Source organism: Cyprinus carpio, chromosome A18 (genome assembly GCF_018340385.1).
Source record: "Cyprinus carpio isolate SPL01 chromosome A18, ASM1834038v1, whole genome shotgun sequence".
NCBI lineage: Eukaryota > Metazoa > Chordata > Actinopteri > Cypriniformes > Cyprinidae > Cyprinus > Cyprinus carpio.
The window spans coordinates 16688134-16711109 of NC_056589.1; the positions used below are offsets into that span (position 1 = coordinate 16688134).

Genomic DNA, 22976 nt, shown 5'->3' on the forward strand with positions numbered 1-22976 from the left:
TTAGGTAAAGTAAGTTATGTAAACTTTAGTTTTACTAATTTAAGTATTGGAAATGTTTAAATTAAGTAGAAACAAAATGTTCAGCCATTGTAATTTAAATTTAACCAGCAGCAAAAAATTATTTTTCTTTTCTTTTCTTTTCTTTTCTTTTCTTTTCTTTTCTTTTCTCTAAGTTCATTAATTTATCTGTTATTCTTTCTGGTTGTTGCTCATGGCTTTTAAACTCTTAACTATACTTTTCTCTAAGTTCATTAATTTATCTGTTATTCTTTCTGGTTGTTGCTCATGGCTGTGAAACTGGGAATTATAGTTCAGTCTGCTACATTACCCACTGCCGCCAATCTACTAATGAAACTCCAAACAAAAACCTATGGCCTGCAGCCAACCCCGGCTTTCCTCAGTGATTCATACACATAAGCATACAATCTTTTTAGCAGCTTTTATAGCATGCCACCATGCTATAAAACAACATTTTATTCTTCAAAGACTCAGAAGTCGATCTGGAGTCAATCTGTAAACTGGAGTGCTAACCAGTGAGAAGGAAAATATGATCATCTGTACTGTATATTATCCCATTGATTTAAGATTTGCTTAATCATTTGCAGCAGAGCTGAGAAACAACATCAAGTTTAATCAGCAAAATCTTCCTAACCCCCTTTATTAAGATTTATTTTCTCTGTCTCACAGTAACACAGATCCTGAAATAACAAATTGTTAACAGGAAACAGCCAGTGGACGTTGGGGAGAGAAAAAAGATTTATGAAGAGACACTGATTAAGGAAAGATCTTGTAGTAGCTTAAACACACACACACACACACACACACACACACACACACACACACACACACACACACACACAAACTAACATTCAAAAGTTTGTCATCAGTAAGATGTTTTTTAAGCACAGATGCATTTAATTGATCGAAAGTGACTGTTAAGACATTTATAATGTTATAAAAGATTTTTCATTTCAAATAAATGGTATTCTTTTCTGTTCATCGAAGGATCCTGAAAAAAACTTTTCCAGTTGAAAAACCTCATATTAGTGAATATCATTCAAGAAGGTTCTCATCGGAAACAGGAAGTTGTACGCAATATTGCAGTGATTATTTTGGCAATAGATGAACTGTTAAATGGGTGATCCATGAGTCCCTGTAGTCCAATTTGATTCTCATATGCTGATATTATAATATATATTACTGAACTCGAAATGTTTGATAAAATGTTGTATACTTTTTCCAATAAAAGGTACAAGATTTGTTAATTTTAATTATCCCTGAGCATATTTTGAATGTTTTTGGAAGAAGTCTCTTATGTGGCTTGCCAAACTGTGTAACCATGAGCAAAATAGCAGTTTTTAAACACCAGCTGAACAACTGCCTTTGAAATGAACAGGAATGCTTTGATTAAAAATGAAATTAAAATGCTTTAATTTAATACTTTTAATTGTTATGCGGTCTACATTCATAGCAAACATGAAACTGCCTTGATCATCTGTTCCTTGTAGGGGTAAAGGTGTGATGTTTCATTGACAGAGACCACTGTTATCTCAGTCTTCTCATTAACCAGGATGAATGATTTCTTTAACTTTGTGTTATCTCTGGCTAAGTGGCTGCTTACACATTCACCCTGATGAACAATGAGAGTTGTCCAGTCATCTCAGTAAGATGATGAATGGGCTCCACAAATATTTGTGTTCGGCTCTCTCCAGCATGTAAAAACACTGGCTGGGATAGTGTGCATTTGAGTGTGCTCTGTTATTTGCAAGCTGGGGAAGTGAAATTATTTCAAAGCCTCATAGTGGCTAAATTGGGAGGCAGTGTAAGTGAAAAGGGGAACATAAATCTCTCATAACAGTTGATGAGTAATGCTCAATCATAGTCGCCATAGTGTTATGCATTCAATTCGAAAGAAGCTTGTACATGTGTTTCAGGCTTGATTGTCTTTGTCTGTTTTTAGCCTTAGTCTAGTAAGCAGGCATGCCATAGTGGATTATAGGCCTTCAGATGGGGACCTGCTTAGAAGTGACAGGGGTTAGCACGCTCCCATAATCCTTTGGGCCTTTGTCTGACTGCTGACAAGTAACTCACCCTGAGCTATGTGAATACTGTCCACACTCTACAGTAATATGTGTATGTATATATATATATATATATATATATATATATATATATATATATATATATATATATATATATATATATTAGGGCTGTCAAATGATTAATCACGATTAATCACATCCAAAATAAAAGTTTTGTTTACATAATATATGTATGTGTACAGGGTATATTATTATGTATATATAAATACACACACATATTTATATTCTTATATTTTATATTACTGTATATACATTTATATATTTATATTCTTATATTTTATATTTATATATAAAATATATTTAATATATAAACATAACATATTCTTCTTAAATATATATACATGCATGTGTGTGTATTTATATATACATAATAAATATACACAGTATACACACATATATTATGTAAACAAAACTTTTATTTTGGATGTGATTAATCATGATTAATCATTTGACAGCACTAATATATATATATATATAGCCAAATACTCAGTCCCAGGCCCTTTTGTCAGGCCTTTACCACTTCACCACCTAATGCTGTCTCTGATTAAGGCAATTATAGAAATAACTGAAGATAGAAAATATCAGTGGACCTATAACATAAAAATAAAAAAGATTTTAATGTGTGGATCCTGATCATATAATAATAATAATAATAATAATAATTTATTATAGTTAATTGTTTATTATTATTAACAATAATGTAAAACATTATTTAATTTAATTATAATAAATGTTAATATAATAATAATATTTGTATTTAATTTATAAATATTGTAATACATGTCAGATGATGATAATAATAATAATAATTATAATTATAATAATAATAGTAATAGTAATGGTAGTAGTAGTAGTACTGATAGTAATATTTATTATTATTACTTTTTAACTTTTTATTTTTTATGAATGTTTGTTATTATTATATAGTCTAAGAAGGTGCTATATAAAAATAACAATAATAATTTGATTTAATGTATAAATTACAAAAATATTATATCATAAAATAATCATGACATACTATTAATATTAATTATTATTATTATTATTATTATTATTATTTTTAATACTCACATTGGTGATAATAATAAAGATTCACCTTATCTACTTGCTGAGATTTGCACATCTCTGCATCTCTGTGGGGTGGTCTGACCTGTTCGCAGATATGGACACCTCTTTCTCCTGTTTTGTGCCCTTTGGCAGTCTTACTGGGTTCCAGCAGTCCTTCTTGAAAGCTGTGTGTTACACAGATATACAGCCGTCACTAGACACCCACAGAATGTTCTGTTTGGCATCAGGCAGACGCATGCGCTCATGGTCCACTGCCCTCCATCTGCTCATTTACCCGAAATAGAACCATAAAAGTTTTCTACTGAAAGATTTTCATAATTGTCATGCAGATGAGATGAGATGAAAACTGGATTTTTAAAATTCTATTTATTTTTTTATTTTTTTGTGAGATGCAGAATGATGTATCTGGCTCCTCAGTGTATGTTTTCCATTTCTGTATTTGTATGTGTGTGAAAGAAACTCTTAAAGGGATAGTTCACCCAAAAATGAAAATCTGATGTTTATCTGCTTACCCCCAGGGCATCCAAGAAGTAGGTGACTTTGTTTCTTCAGTAGAACACAAATGAAGATTTTTAACCCAAACCGTTGTAGTCTGTCAGTCATATAATGGAAGTGAATGGAAATCACGGCTCTGAGAGTCAAAAAACATACACAAACAAAACCAAATTAAACCCTGTGGTTCGTGACCACACATTGATGTGTAAAGACACAAAACTATCGGTATGTGCAAACTGAACTGAACAGTATTTATATATATTTTTTTACCTCTTATACACCGCAATGTCCAACATCCGGCGCATGACGCGTGTACATGCTCTGGCAGAGTAGACATAGATATATATACGTAGATGCCTCTTTAGTGACTGTTTCTATGGGCCGCGGGAATCTACTTACATATATCTATGTCTACTCTGCCAGAGCATGTACATGCGTCACACACCTGATGTTGGACATTGCGGTGTATAAGAGGTAAAAAAAATATATAAATACTGTTCAGTTCAGTTTGCACATACCAATAGTTTTGTGTCTTTACACATCAATGTATCGCCACGAGCCGCAGGGTTTAATTTGGTTTTGTTTGTGTATGTTTTTTTTCTCAAAGCCGTGATTCCCATTACCTTCCATTATATGACTGTCAGACTGCAATTGTTTGAGTTAAAAAAATCTTCGTTTGAGTTCTACTGAAGAACCAAAGTCAACTTCATCTTGAATGCCCTGGGGATAAGCAGATAAACATCCAATTTTCATTTTTGGGTGAACTATCCCTTTAAGTGCTACTGAATGACTCTCCCCATGTCTGTTGCTTCTTCTAAAACACTAGTAATTATTTTCAAGAGTAAACAAACTAGCGTGAGTCTCTTCTGCCCTTCTCCTTGCCTTTTTTCCTTGAGTTACACAGAAACAACATTAGTAAGTTCAGATGCTTTATTATATCAGAAACGGCTCCTCTATAACAGCATTTATGAATAAGATGGTTTTCAAAGCTGTTTGCGCTGATGAAAGTGCTGTATTTTGTGTTTGACCTTTGTATTTTTTCCCTTTTCATACTCTACACAAGGGGCTGAAAGTCTCAATTTGACTGAATGTTTTGCTTGTCTGCTGGCTGACCTTATTATGCGAGCATCATTAAAGGCTTACCAGATGTTTTGTGATTGAGAGGTACAGCACATAAATCCTGTTTGTTGGAGAAGCTGCAAAGAGACCGTTCACCTCAGTTCTTACTGTAGACCAGGTTAGACGCCATATTGAATTTTATGCTGATGAAAACGAGGCTGTGAGGAATAAATGTACAGTCTTTAGAATGGCCTGCACTGTGTAAGGTCTAGAGTCATGTAATTTTAATAGCTCACAACTTTCAAAACTGCTTTATGGAGTTTGTGTCTTAGTTATTTTGGGAAAGATGTTCCGTCAGCTGAATAATCCATTGAGTGCACTGTACTTCTATCCCTCACAGCTTTGTTTTCATTCCTGTCAGAGAGTAAATATGGTGCTACCCTGACTAAGCTCTATTAATTGCAAAGTATAGTTTAATTCCCATGATTCTCATTGATCAGCTGTAATACCTTTGACTGTACACTTACTGCGAGCGTATTGTCCCAAGCTCAGTGTAACAGAATGAGTTGTCTAGGGTGCATATGGCTTGCCAAGTACTTACAGTAAGTCTTAATCCAGAATAAATCACTCATGCCTGAAAACTTGCTACTGAGGGTGAATTGTCTTGGTTTGCAATTCAAACTCTGATCAATTCCAGTTCTTCAGGTGTTCCATACTGCTACAGCGTAAAGATGTGATATTGTTTGTTTGAGGGAAAATGGATTCCGAATTCAAATGAGTGTGATATTAGAGGTGGGCTGAGACAGAAAAAGTGCCTTCAGGTTTATGGAATCTTGTTTCTTTCTCCCAGCTCATTTTCTTGAGTTGAACTGGTATGGAGTAGTTTAGACTGCAGCCTAATACAGTGGGACTATGAAAACATTTTAGAATTTGTGTCCTGTTGCAAATGACCTATTAAGAGTAGCAAAATGATAGAAATATTGACAGACAAAATAATTATAGAAATAATGATAGAAATAATCACAGACTCTCAGGTTTCTGTCATGTGTGATTTCCAGGCTTGGAAAAGTCTATGAAATGAGTGATACATTTAAAAATTCATGAACATTTCCTTAGGGAATCTATTTTGCTCTGCTTTAAAATATTAAATCAGTTAGATAATGCATTTGTGGAGCAAAACATGCTGCACATCACTGTGATAAAATCAGTTTGTTTGTTGTGGTTTTTATTGGAGACATTTGTACACTAATAAACACTTATGTATGTTTGTTACCTGGCATACAAGTAGAAATTCCTCCCTACAGTCTCCGGAATTTAAAAAAAAAATTCTATATGATGTGAGTACAAAAGGTCATGGAAGAGAAATGGAAATTGCAAATCTCTCTGCATTAATATTGGATATACAGAAACTCTCCAAAGGAGTCAAATTGGAAATCCCCTGCTTTAATCAATCTACTAAATAGTTTTATTTGGCTGGTCTTCTTCAGTTCTTACACCTTTTTCTTTGGATCAAAATTAAACAACATGCCCAAAACAAATGATAAACATCTTCTCTGTTGATCTTTTGTTATTTTCTTTGTCTTTCAGAGGGATGCTAAAGGCCAGTATTTGTTCGACCTCATTTGCCACCATCTAAACCTACTGGAGAAAGACTATTTTGGCATTAGATATGTCGATCCGGATAAGCAACGGGTGAGTGTCCCACCATGCTGCTTGTGTCAAGCAGTCCAAGGTCAACGGTAATGCAGAGCACCAATCATCTCAGCATTCACATCCACAACTTCTTTATTATGAGAAAGCTGCATCTGTCAGGATCCTTGAAGTGGCTTTCATTTCTTAGAGCAAATTGGTTGTGATGCCTAATAAGTGATGAATTCATGTGCATTATGGGTGGGCTGTGTTTGTATTGATCCTGCACCGATCAGACTGACTTTGAGGGTCATTGTGGAGTAATCAGGGAGTGTCACTGAAAGAGACAGAGCTGATGATTGGTGGAATGAACCTTGTAGAAGGACAAGTTTGAAAACCGTAAATCACACGAGTGAAGGCCCTCAGACCATTATGTGGCTCAGATTAATAGTTTTTGCTTTAAAGGACCAGTTCACACAAATATAAAAATTCTGTCATTATTTACTAACCGTCATGTTCTTACAAACATGTATAGAGCATGTTCTCCATGTTAATTTCAGTGCCGTGAAGTCTATGAACTTAGTGTTCTGAAAGCATATGTGTGAGGAGCAGACTAGTGTTCCAGTGGCCGTATATTGTGATAAAATGCCATCCATGTTTCATGTAATCAATATCAGTATGTGTAAACATGCAGAATTGGCAATTTGCTTCCAAAATGTAAATATCAAATAAATCTAATTAGGTTTAGAAATGCTGTTATAGGTACTAGGATTGTTCTTTGTAGTTTCTATACTGCTGCTGATCACAAAATATTGTATTAATATAGACAGTGGTTGTAATTTTGTGAAACGACTCGCTAAAACATGTTTTTCATGTTTTCCGTTGTCTTTGGAGTGTTAAAAGCCGTTTGTGCATACACATTCTTTAAAATGTCCTTATTCTTTATAAAAGTGACCGCCTAGCCACGCCCTCCTAAAACGCCCCCACAAATCTACGTCACTGTGTGGGAAGATTTGCATAACACCGCCCAAATGTATACACAACGAAAGATGGCATAACTTTTATTCTCGCTGTAGTATTATTGCCCCCGCCGCCACGTTGTGGAGACTCTGTGTGTTTCGTTGTGAAAGCGAAACTAATTTGTTTGGCCTTCCAAAAGAGGACACAACTAGAAATCAGTGGTTAAGTTTTACTTAATCAATTTTCTCTGCAAATCAGTTTCTAACCTTTATATAATGTGTTTTTTCCGGATTTTTCGGTTGGTATTCTCTCTATACGGTAAAACTAAACCTACCATAAAAATTACAGACCCTTCATTTCTTTGTAAGTGAACAAACTTACAAAATCAGCAGGGGATCAAATAAATATTTTCCCCACTGTATCTGAAGCTGCATACAATAGCAGTGATAGAATCTCAGCATGACGTTGAAGATTTGCTAATGTTTCGCACTGGAGAAGAAAGAAATGAGATGAAATCATTAATATATCTACCCTGCCCCCATCTCACACTCATACTGATATAAAATCTCTGTACATCTACCCACACTGACCACCTGCTCCTGTGTAATTATGTGTTAGATGAAATATAGATGTAATATGTGTGTACATTTGCTCTGTTAGTATGTGTGTGTGTGAGAGAGAGTGAGTGTGGAATTAAAACTCTCTCCTCTGTTGTTTTAGCACTGGCTGGAGTTTACCAAGTCAATTTCTAAGCAGATGAAATGTAAGTATCATCAGTCAGATCTTATTTGTAGTGTGCTAGCTGCCAGAATGGAGCAATTATGAACAACAGTACTATGGTGACTGTAATGAAGCATATCGGATTCATGGGTACTAAACATTTACAAATGATTTTTTTCATCCTTTAAGCAAGATACATGTACCCGAGAAGCTAAATTGTGTAAGATAAGACTGGCTGTCAGATCTGTAGAATGTATAGAGAAATTATAAGAGTAAAAAAAAAAATAAACGTTTACACATAAAAATACACTTAAAATGGAGAATTTGTGGTTGAAAAAAAAAATTAGCCTTAGAAATAGACTGTTAAAATGGAGAATTTGTGGTTGAAGTTACTTTCGTTACAAACAAAGCAAAATTGTCATGACTTCACATTATGTGAAACTGTAATCTGTAGTTGAAAGCTGTTAAAAGTTAAATTCAGCAGCAGCAGATTGTATTGTTGTTTGACCTGCATAATTTGTACTTTGGGGTCCAATTGAAACTACAGGGCATAAACAGGAATAAATCATTTTTAGATTAATTCTCCAAAATAATATTATTATAGTATTGAAGTACAGTTACAAAGTACTGTATACAAAATTAGAGAAGAACCTACAACTTCCTAAATTTCAAGGTCACTGCTTAGAAGTAGAATGACAGTTTTTTTATTGCATATTTCATAAATTAATTGTATTCTGAAGCACAGTATAAAACACTTTGAGATATTTGAAAAAGAACTCTGATCGAAATTAGAGAACTCTTACAGATACCTCCAAGTTATTGGTGTTAATCTGTTACCTGGTGCTAATTTTCATAATTATATGACAAACCCTATTTAAATGGCAGCATTCCTGCACTTTTCACTGAGATTGAAAGATGGTGGGCTGCTCTAAGATGGCTGAAACCCTGTGACAGGAAGCGGTCCAGATGAAGGCCAATGGCATGTCCCTTTCAGCCATTGCAAGAGAAGCTGGTCATTCCAAATCTGTGATTTCTCGAATATTGCAGGTTTACAATGACACTAATTCATTCAAGTCTCCCAAAAGCCTGGTGGTCCACATAAGACAAATGCATTAGAAGATAGGATCATGTGGAGACTCTCAATTGGGAATCGGTTCAACACTGCAGCTGGAATTGCTCACCAGTTCAGTGCTGAACAGGTATGGTCTTGGCACGTTTAAGAGAAGTTGGAATGAAAGCACACTCTGCAGTGACCAAGCCTCTCTTCAGCAGAAAGAATCAAAAGGCTAAGCTCACCTTTGTTGAGGAACATGTTGTGTGGAGAGAGGAGAACTGGTCCCGTCACACTCCAAAATGGGTAAATCTAAGAACATTGAATTAATGAAATGGCTGGCCCAGAGAACTAATCTAAGCTCTATAGAAAATCTCTAGAAAATCCTTGATGACAAAGTTATGGCTAAGAAATCCACTACAGTTACAGTTACGAACTGTGGAAGAAGAGTGGTCCAAGATCATACCAGTGCAGTGTGAGAAACTAGTGATGTCCTGTTGCCGCAGATGTGCTGAAGTCATTCAAAGCAGGGGCCTCTACACTTCCTACTAATTTCTGACAGCTGTAACCCTCTAAAATTTTAGTTGTAATCATCTTTCATGCTACAGTGGCTCCTGTTCCCTAATTTTGATCACTGTGTTTTCCACAAAATAAAGGTTTTTGTTGAAATGCCTTGGTTATTTTGTCAAACATGTTAGTAGAAGAGTAGTATACCCACAGCTAATATTCCTTCAAATTTTGAGCAATCAAGATTAACAATATTTCAGAAAAAAAATAAAGTATTTATAGATTGTTCTCTAATTTTGATTGGATGTGGAGAGTAAATATTGAAATTAAGTGCTATTTTATGAGTTTTTGAGTGAAAGGGAACATTAGTAAAACTATTAGTGCAATATTGTTACCATAGATAGCATTTTTACATTTAGTGTACAGTATGTAAAAAGCCATTTTAATGATAAACATCTCAAACTTGAGTTAGATCTACATTTAAAAACCATTAAAAAAAGTTCAGGTGGATAAGAAATATGAGCTTAATTCTGGATATATTCTCTGAAAACAGGTATATTGCATATTCACATATTGTTATAGTTTTAAAGGGTGTTTAGATTAAGGCATTACAAGTATGTATTATATTAAGGCAGCAAGTACTAAATCAGATTAAGTTACTGATTGAGGCAGTGCTTCTCAACCGTTCATTTTCTCCACACAGCACAACCTCCATTCATCATGTGTCTGCGGGTAAAGTTCTACCCACCAGATCCTGCTGCTCTGAAGGAGGAGATAACCAGGTATGAGCTGCCATAATGGAACGATTCTGCTTTTTGAATTCAGTACTTAAGTCATGTGATTAAATGGCACCTGATTACAGAGCTGGCTCAGTTTCTCGCATAAAAGGATAGGATTCCTTTAAGTGTAGGCCTAAAGCTCTGCTTTGATTAAGCATTACAAACCAAATGGCAACAGATGTTTGGCAGCACCAGAAAGCCATTCGACTTTGCTTTGCTGGTGGTGCTTTGAAATATTGTACTTCTTTTTGCCCAATATGGCCAGTTTGCTATAGAGTGTTGCAGTGTTGAAGTATTTTTGTTGGCCAACCAATAAGTTGCATCACACAAATTACCTTGCCCAAAAAAATTATTTTTCCACTGGCTTTTGGATTATTGCTGAAATAAGCTCTGTGACTGTTAGATCAAGTCTCTATGCCAGAAATATTAGATCCAGCCCTGGACACCCGATCCTGTCAGAAAATATCTGTTTTGTCTGATATCTTAACAGCTAGCCAGAACGTACTAAGGGCTTGTTGTCTGATGTTTCAGAGCTCAGACACTGTATTGCTGTTTCTCACTCACTGCTAAGGGACGATGAATGGTCAGTGACTCCTAACAGATTCCTCTGAATGATACATGATTAGCCTGTAGCTAGCAAAGTCTTGGCTGGCATCACAGTGTCTCTCTCCACCTCTTTCATCCCCTTTCAATCAGTCTGCAATGAGGCCACCCAGAAATTCACATACTCGACCTGAAAAGAGTTCTTATGATACTGTGTACCTCTTGTAACCTAATGAGGGGCCACTTTAATGACAGTGTGTGCATATACTGTAAGTAACAGACATTAAATACACTGGAAATGTGTAGTTCAGGTATAGACTGATGTGTGGAGTAGGGGGAGATGTTACTGTTTACTGTACTGTGAAATAAAATGCTTGTGGGGAACACAAAGTAATAACTTGTGCTGAAATGAGAGGAGAAGCTGGAAAGAGACTTGAAACAAGAGGATGGACACAGAGTTGAAGACAGGAAATTAGATGAGAGAGAGGCATGAAGAGAGAATGAGCAGAAAGACTAATGAGGGATATGGCTGAGCAATAGAGGGATTATCTGAAAGGAAAAATACATCATTTGGAGTGAATGGAAGAATTTGCATAGTCCCTGTAAGAGAAAGAAATGTATCCACCTTAAGCAAGAGTGTCGCAGCTGTTGGGAAATGTGGGAAAAAAAGTGATTCTGTCTCTCTGCGCTTTATTCTGCCACTCATTATTCCACAGTAAATCCATGCTTAGTTTTTCCATGTTTGGAAATTCTCAGGTCTTAAAACAAGATTATTGCTCAACACCATGCACAAATTTGTTATTAGCATTGTAATTTCCATGACAAACAAGTCACTCATGCCCAAGCTGCATCCTAGCAACATTGCAAAGCAGCACATGCTCCATTCATTCTTTAACATCATATATATATATATATATATATATATATATATATATATATATATATTATATATATATATATATATATATATATATATATATATATATAAAATTAAATGTAATATATTTATATAATTTGTGTTTTACCCCTTACATTTAAAAAAAATTACTAGCATAAAAAATGACACTTAAAAATAATATCTCCCTATAATGACATGATTTAATATTAAATATTATTATCTTCCTGTTAGAAATATGTATCCAATTTATGTGTTGGATTATCGAAAAATAACTTGAGTAGAGTGCATATTCCACAGAGCAAAAACAAGCATCTCAGCCCAATACTTTGCCATTTAGTTGTACCTATATTTGGCCTGTCCTTCTCCTGAACCAAATGACACTGACACGTAGAGTGTGTTTCCATAAATGGCAGGTTACAGATAAAGAAGGAAAGCCGATATGTAGGCCAGAAATTGACTGGTGGCTACAGAAATTGCCATTTAGCTTCTGTCACCAAGAGAGAATTCAGGGAACATAATTGCATTTTTAGCTCCTATGGCCTCTTAAGCAAAAACTATTAGTTCTAGCAGGGCTGGCCTACTTTCAGAAGTTAAAGACAAGCATGTCACTCTTTACTCATGGGACAACTGTTGCACTGAAGGTGAGAAGAGCCAAGTGCCAGATTGATTAATGAATAGAAAATGTGACATTGGTGCATGAGGAGGCTTTTGAAATTTTTCATCACATAAAGCAATCAGTATGTAAATATGTTTAATATTTACTCTTTCCATCCCATTAAAATGTAATCTATGAGCTCTAAATCCATAATTATAGTAGCATCTGTGTTTATAACATTATATCACTGTGAGACAGATCTTGGGTCCAGGGACAAAGACATTTGGGTGTTGCAGTATTTTTGACTTCTGAAGTCTCTCTTTCCCCTTACTTGACATCTTTTGGCACAGCAGTCTGCTTTAAGGTATCTCTTCCCAAAACAACGATCCTGTTCTCAATTTATTTCCAACTCTGAAAACAGAGAGCTCAATTTAACCAAATCAAAGAGAAATATTCAGCATGTTTTGTGGGAGTTTTAAATCCACATATATTTTTTCTCCTATTGTGAAATTTCACATTGCACATCTGTGTCCTATATTATCAGCCCTCATCATTACAAGCAAATAGTGGAACATTTACATTTAATCATTTGGCAGACGCTTTTATCCACAGCGACTTACAGTTGAGGAATATAAGCGATGTATCATAAGATGGCAATAAACAAGAAGTGCCCATTATACAAGGTTTCAGTCATTGTTCAGAATAGTGAAAAGTTAGGACAGGAGGATAATAAGAGAACAGAAAAAGTGAAGGTATAGATTTTTTTTAAATAACCATTACTGGAGGCAGTTAGATGCTCACGGAAGAGATGAGTTTTCAGTTGTTTCTTGAAGATTGTGAAGGTTATTCCACCAACGGTACGGTGGAAGAAAATGTCCTTGAGAGTGATTTTGTGCCTCTCTGCGATGGGACCATGAGCCGCCACTCATTTACCGATCGCAGGCTTCTGGAGGGGGTGTAGATGCATAGGAGAGAGCTGAGGTTGGAGGGTAAAGGTAAAGGTCTGATTGCACACGTTGGAAGTCCAGCCAGAAGAGCATTGCAATAGTCCAACCTAGAAAAGAGCCTGGACGAGAAGCTGTGTTGCATGTTCTGTTAGGAAGGGTCTAATTTTCCTGATGTTGTGTAGTGCAAACCTGCATTATCGTGCTGTTTATGCAATGTGATCTTTAAAGGTCAGCTGATCATCAAGGATCAAGATTCCCGGCCGAACTCGATGGGATTATCGTTGATGAGCCCAGTTGGATGGTAAAACTGGTACTGTACTGATGGGGTGGCTCGGAAGATAAGAAGTTTTGTCTTTGCCATCTTGAGCTGCAGGTGATGCTTTTTCATCCATGCCGAGATGTCCATCAGGCAGTCTTAGATCTGAGCAGGTACCGTTGAACCATTTGGTTGAAATGAGAGGTACAGCTGTGCGTCCTCAGCATAGCAATGATAGGAAAAACCATGCACCTGAATGATGGGTCCCAGTGATGTAGTGTATATAGAGAAGAGGAGGGGTCCAAGAACTGATCCCTGAGGAACCCCAGTGACCAGTTAATGTGTTTTGGATACCTCTCCTCCCCAAGCCACCCTGAAGGACCTACCTGTGAGGTAAGACTCAAACCAGTGGAGTGCAGTTCCAGTGATGCCCAGCGATGAGAGGGTAGACAGGAGGATTTGATGATTAACGGTGTCAAATACAGCAGATAGATCTAGGAGAAAAAGAACTGAAGATTTGGACTCTGTAGCGCTTCAATGACTGACAACAAGGCGGTTTTAGTTGAATGGTCACTTTTAAATCCAAATTGGTTATTGTCCACCTGGTTGTTCTGTGAGAGGATGGAAGACATTTGGTTGAAAACATTGTGTTCAAGTGATTTTGCTATGAAAGGGAGGATAGACACGGGCCTGTAGCTTTCAACAAGTGATGTGTAGGTTTGTAGGTAGTGGGGTTACCCAAGCCTGCTCAAATGCGGTAGGAAAAATGCCTGTGAGAAGAGATGTGTTGATGATGTGTGCAGATGTGCAGGGGAAATAGCTTGTAGGAGGTGTGAGGGGGTTGGGTCTCAAAGACAGGTGGTAGTGGAGAGAAGAGACATCATAAGTGGAAAGAAGGAGAAGATGGTCAGCTGTGTGAGTGTTTGCTGAGAGATCCTGGGTGAGTGGAGCTGAGAACTGATTGCTGATGGATGTGGTTTTGTTTGTGAAATAATTGGCAAAATCGTCAGCAGTTAAAGAGGTGGTGGAGAGGGAAAAGGTAGTTTTGGAAGCTAGACTTTGGTGGAAAATAAAGATAGCAGTGACTGATACCTGCTGAGATCAGCCGAATCTTTTGATTTGCACCATTTTCTCTCTGCTGCCCTGAGTTTAGTCAGATGCTTATGGGGACATCAGTTAACCAGGGGTTGGAGGGAGTAGCAAGTGCTGGTCTGGAGGAAATAGGACTGATATTGTCTAGGCAGCTAGCTAGGGTAGAAAATAGCTTATCTGTGGCACAATTCACATCTAATGATGCAAAGTGTGCAGGGGTGGGAAGAGAGGATGATACCACAGAGGAATGTCAAGAAGGAGACCTTAGGTTTCATCAAAACGAAACTGGCAGAAGGGTTGGTGGTGTGGAAGAAGGTAGATATAAATTAAAAGTAATAAAGAAATTATCTGAGACATGCAAGGGTTTGACCAAGATGTTATCTGTGATACAATTGCATGTAAAGATGAGGACAAGTTGGTTACCTTATTTATGGGTACCTGTGGCGATTAACATTTTATTTACATAGTCAAACAAAAATGTGAAGGATAAAGGAATACATGAGGTATTTTCTCGCTCTGTTTGTCTTCATGTGCTCACTCCATATCCTGGTTGCAGGTATCTCGTCTTCCTGCAGATCAAAAGAGATCTGTACCACGGCCGTCTCCTCTGTAAAACATCGGATGCGGCCATGTTGGCAGCTTACATCTTGCAAGGTAAAGTAGAAATAGAAATAGAAATTAATACATAATACAAAAGCTGCAGGATGACTATCATTCAAAAGTTTGGGGTCAGTAAGATTATTTTATTCAACAGAATGATGAATAGAAATATATCATAGTTTCCACAGAAATATTAAGAAACCCAACTGTTTTCAACATTGATAATAATAAGAAATGGTTGTAGAGCCACAAATCAGCATATTAGAATAATTTACTAAGGATCATGTGACACTTAATGGAAGACTTTAGAATGGTGGTGTATGCTGTACATGTATGTACTTCTAAGGACCCAAAATTATAATTGAATTTTAATTATTGCATAATTTCAAAATATAATTTATTTCTAATATACATTTATGGAATCTTTAAAAAATATATATTTAGTTTGCATACTTTTTTTCCTTGAAGTTCCAACATTAACTCAAATCAAGTTCTAATCCACAGAGATGTTTGAGATTCAGTCACATGAGAAGGGAAAATAGTGTCTCTGAGAGTGGGATGCACAGTAATGTTCTTTGACAGCTTGATCAGGGGCATGCTTTAGACACTTTTGAATTAAAGATGCACTGTTCCATTACTTCAGAGCATAGAGCAATGGTCAGGACTCAGGGATGCTTATGAGTTTCAAGTGCAGAAGCAAACGGCATATTGAAAATGCCACAAAACCCCACATCATGCCTGCAAAGAGAACAGATGACTCCCAACACTTCCATTAACAGAGGATGTTCATTAAGACAACACATTAACATGCCCTAAAATGCATCTGAATGAAATGGTTGAATGATGAAAGATTGATTTATGTGTCGGCTTTACTGCTGAGGTTGGACTCTATGAATGGTGGCATGATGAAAGATTGATTTTTATGACTACTTTGCAGCTGAGATTGGAGACTATGACCCAGGAAAGCATCCAGAGGGCTATAGCTCTAAGTTCCAGTTCTTCCCCAAGCACTCAGAGAAGCTGGAAAGAAGGATTGCAGATATTCACAAGACAGAGTTAATGTAAGTGTAACCTTTCCCCTCCTTTTTCATTGCGTATTACTCAGGAATTATGGAAAAGTCTCTTTTAAGTATTCCCTTCTGTCTGCTGCTTGTACATTTCTGTGCTTCACTGTTGTGAGTGATAATAAATGGAGACAGATTTTCTTCATGTACATGTCCTAATTTAAATAATTTCATTATTTCGTTTGACATTTTTTCTTGTCTTTGTTCTGATATTTGAAGTTTTGTGTGACAAAATCAGTAACACTTTACAATGAGGTTAAATCTGTAACATTAGTGAAGGCATTGGGTGTCATGAACTACTATGAAAAAACAAATTACACCGACTACTTTGAGGTGGTCACATTGCTCTCTCTCTCACAAACACATGCATTCACACACTGACTTATACAGTGTGTCGTCAGTGTGAAATCTTGGCCCTCTGTATTATTGGTCAGATCTGTTGTCAAAGCCGTAGGCCGCAAGCAACACTTTGTCTCCATGTTTACATGAGCAAGTCCAATTAGCTCACTGAATGCCCTTGCTGATAAACTGCCAAACAATCATGGGTTTAGTGATGGATTTAGTCTATTAGTTACTTGCAAGGTTGTAATTTGTCTTTAGAAGCTCTTGACAATTCTTTAATGGACAGCACATGAACATAAGACATTTAGGAAGCTCTGGTCACACCAAACTCTATGATCCACCAAATAGGAGCATGATTACTGCTGCCCTCTGGTGGTGTTATTTTTCTGTGTTGAGGGCTGTCCTATCAGTGTTATTGTGGAAACTATGTTGGAAATGTAGAGGCTGCCTATTTAGATCTTTCAAAATGATCCGGTAAATCAATCCTTGAGTCTGTAAGCAGCTGCTTTCTCACAGTCTTAAGGGTCGCTTTTCTTCTATGATTTGTGTTGAAATACAAGGCAGACAGTCTTGTTACATTACATTGAATGGCCAGTGCTGAATAAAACATGAATTGGTAAGAGGTTTCCTGGAGTGATGATATTTGAACCGTCTGGTTGGTTTGGTTTTGATTTCGGTTTAGTGGCCGCTAATCAATGTCATTCAAGTGTAAAGTGTCAAAATAGATGCATTTGTTCACATTCAAATTGGCATTATGTTTCTAGACAGATGCATTTTTTTCCTTTTATGTTATAGTGATTTTCCACTTTGCAGGATATGTTGAGTACAAAAACCACTAAGAATGTGGATCCAGTCCAATGCCAATGGCACCAGTGTATCAGTGCTGAAATGTAGTTGGTGCCTCTGCTATGCTGTTGCTGTGGTCGTTTCACCATTGAATGACACAGATGGTGTTTTATTATTTGTAATGTGTTGTTTTGCAGAGGTCAAACTCCAGAAACAGCTGAGCTGAAGTTCCTGCAGAAAGCACAAATGCTTGAAACATATGGTGTGGATCCTCATCCGTGCAAGGTTAGAATGGCTCTATCTGACGAATTTACAGATGGCATCCAAAAGATATTGTGTATTGTGTAAAAATTTCTCAAACTTTTATGAACCAAGAGCCCTTTCATGATGTCAGAATGTTCAGGAAACACAGGAAAGATTCCTATTCAGATGCTGCAAGTCTCCAGAAGTCATGTCAGACAGTGTGATTTCATGACTTCGTAAAAAAGAAAATGTGGTGATGTACTTCATTACTCACAATCCTTAAGCTAAACACAATTTACAAAAAATTTCAACAAGAATAAACATTTTCAACACAAAATTTTAAGCAGAAGAACTGTTTTCAACACCGATAGTAAATAAGAAATGTGTTTTGACCGGCAAATCATCAAATTAGAAAGATTTCTGAAAGATGATGTAATCTTGAAGACTGAAGTTATGGCTGCTGAAAATTCTGCTTTGCCATAACGAAATAAATTGCATTTGAAAGTATATTAAAACAGAAACAGTTATTTCAAAATGTAATAAAATAACACAACAACTCAAAACTTTTGATAAGTGTATACTAAAAACTGTCAAATAAATGGACCCTTACTGAGCATAGGAGACTTATTTCAGAAACATGAAAAAAATCTTACCACTGCAAACTTTTGATAAGTGTATATTAATTTTTTTGCATCAAACATATATACAGTGTGATTGCTTATAGCCACAGGCTTAATTTAGTTCATGAATTTATAGTCAGTAGTTTTATACATAAAACCACTGATATATGTTTTGCTGTGGTTGATTTCATTAAATCTTTGTATATATTCTGCAGATTTATGGAAAATGAATGGGGTAATTGCAGCTTGAACCAAGGCCATTAAAATAGTGTACTAAAACGTATTCTCTATATCGCTTAGTTCTTTCAATGTTTTTTGTCTATTTGTCTATTGCCAGTATAATCTCAAGTAAAAGCCCAAGACTACCCATTTTGCTGTCGCACGTCAGATAAGTTCAAGTAACCCTGAAAACAAAAGTATGAAGGTTCTGTTGTTATGATCACTTGCTGTACTGTGGTGTATTGTCTTCCTACTCAATGTCTGCTTGTTGAGAAACGAAGGTGACGTGGTCCTCCTCTTTCGCTGTTCATCACAGGATGTATCTGGTAACCCGGCTTTCCTCGCCTTCACTCCATTTGGTTTTGTCGTGCTTCAGGGGAACAAGAGAGTCCATTTCCTCAAGTGGTGAGTGACTAATACTTTGCTTTTTTCCCTACTGAACTTCTGTTGACGTCTTCGGGGCTGAGTAAACACAGACATGCATACACGGATGCATCATGAAGCTGAAAATAACGAGTCATTCTCGCCTAGTGACGGGCTCTGGGTATACAAGTCACAGCTGGTTTTATTATATTGTATTATACGTTCCCAGCCAAAAGGGCCTGGCCATATGCCTCTTTCTGAGCCGTTAGAGCAGACTGGTGTCCAATTATCCTAAAGGAGCTCTCCATCCAAAGGGCATGTTTAAAGTCATCTGGACACAACAAGTCTGTGAGGTCTGGCCATACAAAGAAAAGAGAAATGCATAAAATACTGAACTATTGTGCTGCCTGTCCTTTGTCTCAGGTTTTCGTTATATGTGGTCCAAGCTGTAGTGCATGTATGCTTCACAGATAAAGTAAGAGTAAAGAAAGAGTGCAATTATTTCATGTGTGTTTATATGTGATAAAACAGCAAAAACAGAATTTTTTAGAGCAGTTCATAGAGTGTTTCATACAGCAATTCATAGAGTTTTTCATAACGCACTGGAAAAAATGGTTTGTTCATTTTAATTAATTGAGCTCATGTAATTCAGTTTGTAAACATTTTGTCAACTTAATTTGTTTGATTTAATGCATTTTTAATGAGACTTCATGAATAATGCATGATAATTTTTTACTGTAATATCATCGTCTATAAGTTGTATATGTGTGTGTGTTTTGCTTATGTATGTGTATGTATATATATATATATATATATATATATATATATATATATATATATATATATATATATAAAATTTATACACATTGTAAATGAATAATACAATAATACATATAAAACATATGTATGTATGTATAGATAGATAGAACATGGACAGTGATGTTACATTAAAAATCAAATAATTTTCAAGTATTATTCATGTAATCTCTCTCTCTGTTCATAATCATTATATTATAGTTATATAATTTACTTTAATTTATAATATTACATAATATATTAAAATTATACAACAACATAATATTTACTTTTTATAGCATTTATATATTATATATACATTATACATTCTAAATTTATATACATTATAATACCTTGATATATGTATTCTTCTTCCAGGAACGAGGTGACCAAACTGAAGTTTGAAGGAAAGACATTCCATATATATGCAAATCAGAAGGAGGTGAGAACATTAATTACTCCAACGTTGGTGAAGTCGAAGAGAATTACAATATACCAAATTGTCTTATGATAATGACACAATCTGTGAGGCTTTAATAATTCCCTTCAATGACAGTACTGCATTAGTGCACCTTTAATGACTTCTTGTTATGCACAGGACAAAAAGATCATCTTGACATACTTCGCACCAACTCCAGAGGCCTGCAAGCACCTTTGGAAATGCGGTGTTGAAAATCAAGCCTTCTACAAGTAAGTTTTTGCACTCCTCCTTTCTTTGAGATGCATATATTTGTTTGTTTAGACAGATGAGGTACTTCTGAAAGGGCAACTGCACAATAAACAAGTTCCAGAAATAATTTGTCCCTTTTTGGCTCTTCCTAATTGCGAATATTGTCATTTCATCTCTCCAGAGCATGGTATTTAAGACTGTTAAATAAGCTGACTAAAGCCCTGTTCGGATGGGATTCATTTTCTAAATCATACTTGAGTTACAGGTCTTATGACCTGACATCCGTGATTCCACATATCGATTTGGACGGGACTAACATCTCCATGTTTATTACAGAAATGGTCTGGTCTGTTTTCTACATCTGGGCGTAGCAGAGATCACATGCTCTGTATGCATGCATTGCGTATAATCATATACTATAACATTAATTACAACAACCATGTTTAATTTTAGTAAGGCTACAAATGAAATTAAAACATTATGTAAATGATTGCAGAAATGAAGGTGAGTTATCTTACCTGACTTTGATATTACAGTAACCAGACTTAACAGTTTACGTGATCTGGCTCTTGAAAAGCAGTAGGTAATTTGCTCTGCAATTATTACAGTGGTTGTGTGAGAAAAACACAGACTTGGCAGGTTTGGACGGGATTAAAATCGCAAAGTACGTCTGTGAAACACAAATTTCTCTAATGACAAACTGGAAAACTAGACCTGTCCGAATAGGGCTTTACAGAGATACTCCACCCCAACATGTCGTTCCAAACCTGTAAAAGCTCCGTTTTGTCTTCGGAACACAATTTAAGATATTTTGGATGAAAACCGGGAGGCTTGAGACTGTCCCATAAACTGCCAAGTAAATAACAGGGTCCAGGTCCATAAAATGTATGAAAGTCATCGTCAGAATACTTAATCTGCCATAAGACAAGAAGACTGGGTTATATGAAGCGACAGGAACACTTTTTGTAAGCGAAGAAAACAAAAATAACGACTTTATTCAACAATTCCTTTGTCAACAGTCTCCTCTGTGTCTCTCCATATCACCGTATGCTGTGTATGCTCTTCTGTATCATCAGCGCCACAAGGATGCACTGTTTTCTTTCAAATCAAAGCTAAATAGACGTAGAAACAGCGCATCCTTGTGGCGCAGATGATACAGAAGAGCATACGCAGCATACAGTGATATGGAGAGACAGAGGAGACTGTTGACAAAGAAATTATTGAATTAAGTCGTTATTTTTGTTTTCTTCACTTACAAAAAGTGTTCCTTTCGCTTCATATAACCCAGATTGCACGTCTGATGGCAGATTAAGTATTCTGACGACGACTTTCATACCTTTTATGGAACTTGACACTGTTATTTACTTGGCAGTCTATGGGAAAGTCTCAAGCCTCAAGGTTTTCATCCAAAATATCTTTAATTGTGTTCCGAAGACAAACAGAGCTTTTACGGGTTTGGAAAGACATGGGGGTAAGTGATTAATGACAAAATTTTCATTTTGGGGTGGAGTATTCCTTTAATAATGCAAGATCCTTCTGTAAGTGTTGTCTGGACACCTACCTGTATACTAGATGCCGTCACTGTTTTTACCTCGCGGGGGTCATCTAATGGAGCAGCCACGTGTTGAGAATGACCTTTACTGCTTGAGCAATGAGAGATGGATTCTGCTAGCTCCTCTGGAGGGATGTCCGTGCCCATTTCAGTCACGGTTGATTGTACATGTCCTTGGCCACGGCATGGGAAGTGTTTAAAGTGACGTACAGCTCAAGGCAGACCGCAGTGTTACGGATGAGCGGGCAAGGTTTCTAAAAGGAGAGTGCAGTTTCACAACACTGCGAGCCACCGCTGGTTTTTGTCTCTGTTTTATGATGAACGATTTTGGCTGACTGAGGCGACATCTTTGGAACGAAAGTCTGTTTCAACACTCATCATGAAGTGTGGGAAAGCTCAATTTAGGTGAAGGCAATGGTGTAATCACTGATTTGGCAAGGTGCCTAATCAAAACTGAATCTACATCGTATTCTAGGTATGACTGAACTCATTCCGCTGGGGTAAAGAGAAATTTGTAGCTGTAGTTAAAGCCCCCTAGAGAAGGAGAATTGGTGGCACGTGAAGGCAGATGATAATTGAAAAGTGGGTTTTATGATTTGCATAAAGGCCGTCTTTGAGAAAGGAGATTCTACATCTGGTGATGAAAAGCCTGAATCAAATGTTCACCAGAGACCATCTCAAGCTCTGCCTGAGGTTTCAGTCACTAGGAATGTTAGAATATATATGTTCTAGCTTTAGAAACAAAACTTCTTTTAGCATGTCAGTGGGGTAGGTGATATGACAAAATTTGACTTATAAAAAATGATTGCAGTAATTTTATTTAACTGTAATGTGATATACTGTTGTTTTGTTTGGAGTTCAACAAACTTATATTAAGTGCTTTTAATTATATATTTATATTTTATAGACTTTCTAAAATATTTAAAATACTTATAAAATACTTTATATATATATATATCAAATACAACTGAGTTTAATTAAGTACAATGGAAAAGTAGTTAATCACATTTAGGTAATTTTA

General features: G+C 36.2%; 1 protein-coding gene across 5 annotated transcripts in view; it reads left to right on the top strand.

Annotated features, from left to right (window-relative positions):
* Nucleotides 1–22976, top strand: part of LOC109056800 (FERM domain-containing protein 5) — a 105423-nt gene that overhangs the window by 68782 nt on the left and 13665 nt on the right. For all 5 annotated transcript variants that reach the window (XM_042775169.1, XM_042775167.1, XM_042775165.1 and 2 more), the window contains 9 exons: nucleotides 6312–6416; nucleotides 8034–8076; nucleotides 10295–10373; nucleotides 15258–15355; nucleotides 16239–16362; nucleotides 17691–17778; nucleotides 18892–18980; nucleotides 20112–20175; nucleotides 20332–20423. In XM_042775169.1, the coding sequence (XP_042631103.1) occupies nucleotides 6312–6416; nucleotides 8034–8076; nucleotides 10295–10373; nucleotides 15258–15355; nucleotides 16239–16362; nucleotides 17691–17778; nucleotides 18892–18980; nucleotides 20112–20175; nucleotides 20332–20423 (782 nt within the window). The remainder of the gene's footprint in view (nucleotides 1–6311; nucleotides 6417–8033; nucleotides 8077–10294; nucleotides 10374–15257; nucleotides 15356–16238; nucleotides 16363–17690; nucleotides 17779–18891; nucleotides 18981–20111; nucleotides 20176–20331; nucleotides 20424–22976) is intronic.